At 27.4% G+C, this 2,955-nt stretch overlaps 1 protein-coding gene across 1 annotated transcript in view; it reads right to left on the reverse strand.

Annotated features, from left to right (window-relative positions):
* Nucleotides 1–1,222: 1,222 nt before the first annotated feature.
* The window catches only part of LOC108756656 (odorant receptor 13a-like), a 3,693-nt gene continuing 1,960 nt past the window's right edge, over nucleotides 1,223–2,955 (reverse strand). Inside the window, exons 6-9 of the mRNA XM_018500645.1 lie at nucleotides 1,897–1,987; nucleotides 1,681–1,817; nucleotides 1,334–1,466; nucleotides 1,223–1,273 (exon numbers count right to left, since the gene is read on the reverse strand). Of these exons, the coding sequence (XP_018356147.1) occupies nucleotides 1,223–1,273; nucleotides 1,334–1,466; nucleotides 1,681–1,817; nucleotides 1,897–1,987 (412 nt within the window). The remainder of the gene's footprint in view (nucleotides 1,274–1,333; nucleotides 1,467–1,680; nucleotides 1,818–1,896; nucleotides 1,988–2,955) is intronic.

Raw genomic sequence — 2,955 nt, forward strand, 5'->3', positions numbered from 1 at the left:
ACGTCCATTGGCTGATTCATTTTCAAGCGGAATTCTTGATAGCTGTAAGGTTTCCGCCAACCCTCCGCACGGTGTTCATTTGATATTCTCTTAGAGTGTCGATGCTTTCGCAAAAAGAAATATACATATAATATATTAAATTAAATGGAATAAGTAGTAAAGGGGAAACGCCTCCCGCAAGCGAGCGACACGCAGAGTCCTACAATTTTAATGCCATTGACATTGTGTAAAGCATTGCGTAAAGCAACACAGATGATAGCGTTAAATTCTGAATAATATATTCGTTTTTATAAAACATAGAAGACAGTAGTTATAGTCCGTCCGCTCCACATAGTCCATCGCTATATGTCAATTATTTTAGATATATATTTCTATACTATGAAATAAAAAATATTATCATTTATAAAAGTTAAAAGCAATAATTTGATTTACAGTAAACAGTAAATTGTGCAATAATGGATTGTTTATTCGACAGAAATATATCTAAATGAATTAAAACAATATCAAAAAATAATTCTATTGTAAGTATACAAAGATGAATATAAAAATATCTTTTAGAGTTTTGTATTCCCGAAATTTGAAAATGATAATTTTTTAAAATTATGATTTTATTTCGTGTAAAAGAAGTGATTTATATCAATACAAATTGAACATTTTAATAATGAACTATTAATAAAAAGCCTTTAAGAGAAGAGAAGAGAAGAGAGAGAGAGAGAGAGAGAGAGAGAGAACTGACGCTAATTATTGTACAAAACATAAGTTTATTAATATTAAGCTATTAAAATGCTTTCTATTAGAGTCCACGGTTAGAGTCCTCTTTAGTAATAATTGTTAATTGTAATACATCAATTAAAAAGACTAACTCAGTGAGATTTACATTAAGATATACGTAATTTACAAATATTATTTGGCCAAATACCATTTGGTGGATTATTACTGAACAGGACTCTAGGTGGGTCGAATTAATAAACTTATGTTCCGCACAACAACTAGCATCGCCTCTTAAAGGCTTTTTATTAATAGCTGATTTACTTCATTAGAACCTATACAATTTTGAAGTAATTTTAATAATGTTTTTATTAGTGCAAAGCAAAACGTTTAAATTTATGTATAATATTTAATACAGTTAATGAGATTTGGATAATACGAAAATAGTAATGATATTGATATCTCAGTTATGTATTGTATTTATAACTCCGTTATAAACCTTCAGTTACAATACTTATTGTAGTGACGTAAGCATCGTGAAGTACGATAAGGATATTCTTAAGATCTGAAAAATGTTACAATATTATATTTTAAATAATTACCGGAATAATATTACGTCACGTACCGAGCTAAAATTCTCCATCGACATTACGAACATATTACCAGCTATTAATTGACACGGCTTAGTAGTACGCAGTAAAGTAAATCTCAAAAGTTGTTTCGATCTCCTTGAAATCTTATACCAATCGCAGCTGTAACTATTAATGCATTTTACACTTTAGTTGTTTATGTAATTTTAGTCTACAAAATGACGACATTGATTACTTAATTGTTTAAAACGAAAAATAAATATATAAAACTGAAATAGATATAAAGTATGTTTTTTTCTGATTTTATATCCTTTTTTATTTAATATATTTTTTTATATTACTTAAATATTACTAACAAATGTAATTATTGTAAATTGCGTACATTACGTTTTGAAGTCTGCTGCTGTGATCGATTAATCTTTGAGAAATCAAACTTAGGAAATATATGTGTAATAATTGCGCTAAAGTAACAGCGAGAAGTCTGACAATTTCTTCCAGTTGATTGTCTACCATCATCAACTTAAATTACGCAATTTTATTAAACGTTTTGAAATTAAAAAAACATCATTTAAAGCTTCCTTGTGGTTCAAATATTTACCTGAGCCGCGCAAAAGCTCAAGGATATAATTACATTGCCCAGTAGAAAGAAAAATGATGTTGCATAGTTAGATGAGAGCACATCAGAATATCTACATGTAAAATAATAAAATAATGAAATAATTTAGTCTATTTATCACAATTAGTACATAAAGCTCAATTAAGTAAAACAATTTAAAAGATATCAAGGATTAAGAGCAAAAGCAGATTATTAGTTGCTAATATTTAATAATCCTTACAAAATAATATACATTAAAATAAACGTTTCGGCCATAATCTATTTAAACAAATCGAATATATAAACAATATTAAATCTTATAGGAGACCTAATCTAACCAAATCTAATGTATATCATGTAATGTATACTATGTATATATACTATGTATATATACAGGGTTGGCCATATTCGACAGAAAGATGTGGCAACTCACTGTAACTCGCCATGCAGGCTCAAGGCGATCATTTAAGAGATATCATATTCAACAAATAATGTACACAAATCTCCTTGAACCATATTAAATGGCTTTTATAATGAAAAGCAAAAAATGTGTTTTTTTTCCCATGATTAAAAAAAAAACAAAAAAAACAAAAAAACAAAAAACATCTTTCCGTCGAATATGACCCTTTCCGTCGAATATGGCCAACCCTATACTATGTATGTAGGTGATTAAATTTTATATAACATGAAGTGTCCGCAAGTTTAACATGAAATTTTATTAAATTAACTCAATAAACTTTACAAAACTGCAAACGACAAAAATTGTTAATTTTCTTCTCATAGAACCCTAGAATTGTTTTCAGAATTACTTATCAATTTTTTAGTACTGCATTTTCTCATTTTTACCAACATGAGAAAATACGGTATTAAAAAATTCTAAAAAAATTTTTTTTTAATTCTTAGAGCTCTATGAGAAGAAAATGAACAATTTTTGTCTCTTGCAGTTTTTCTGTAAAGTTAATAGAATTTGAGTAAAAAATTATTGAAAATCAATTTTCGGCAATTTTAAACAATTAATATTTTGTTAACTATTGCGAAAATTGCAAAATGGTATAAGACTTT

This window comes from Trachymyrmex septentrionalis, unplaced genomic scaffold, assembly GCF_001594115.1.
Source record: "Trachymyrmex septentrionalis isolate Tsep2-gDNA-1 unplaced genomic scaffold, Tsep1.0 scaffold13, whole genome shotgun sequence".
In the NCBI taxonomy this organism is placed as follows: domain Eukaryota; kingdom Metazoa; phylum Arthropoda; class Insecta; order Hymenoptera; family Formicidae; genus Trachymyrmex; species Trachymyrmex septentrionalis.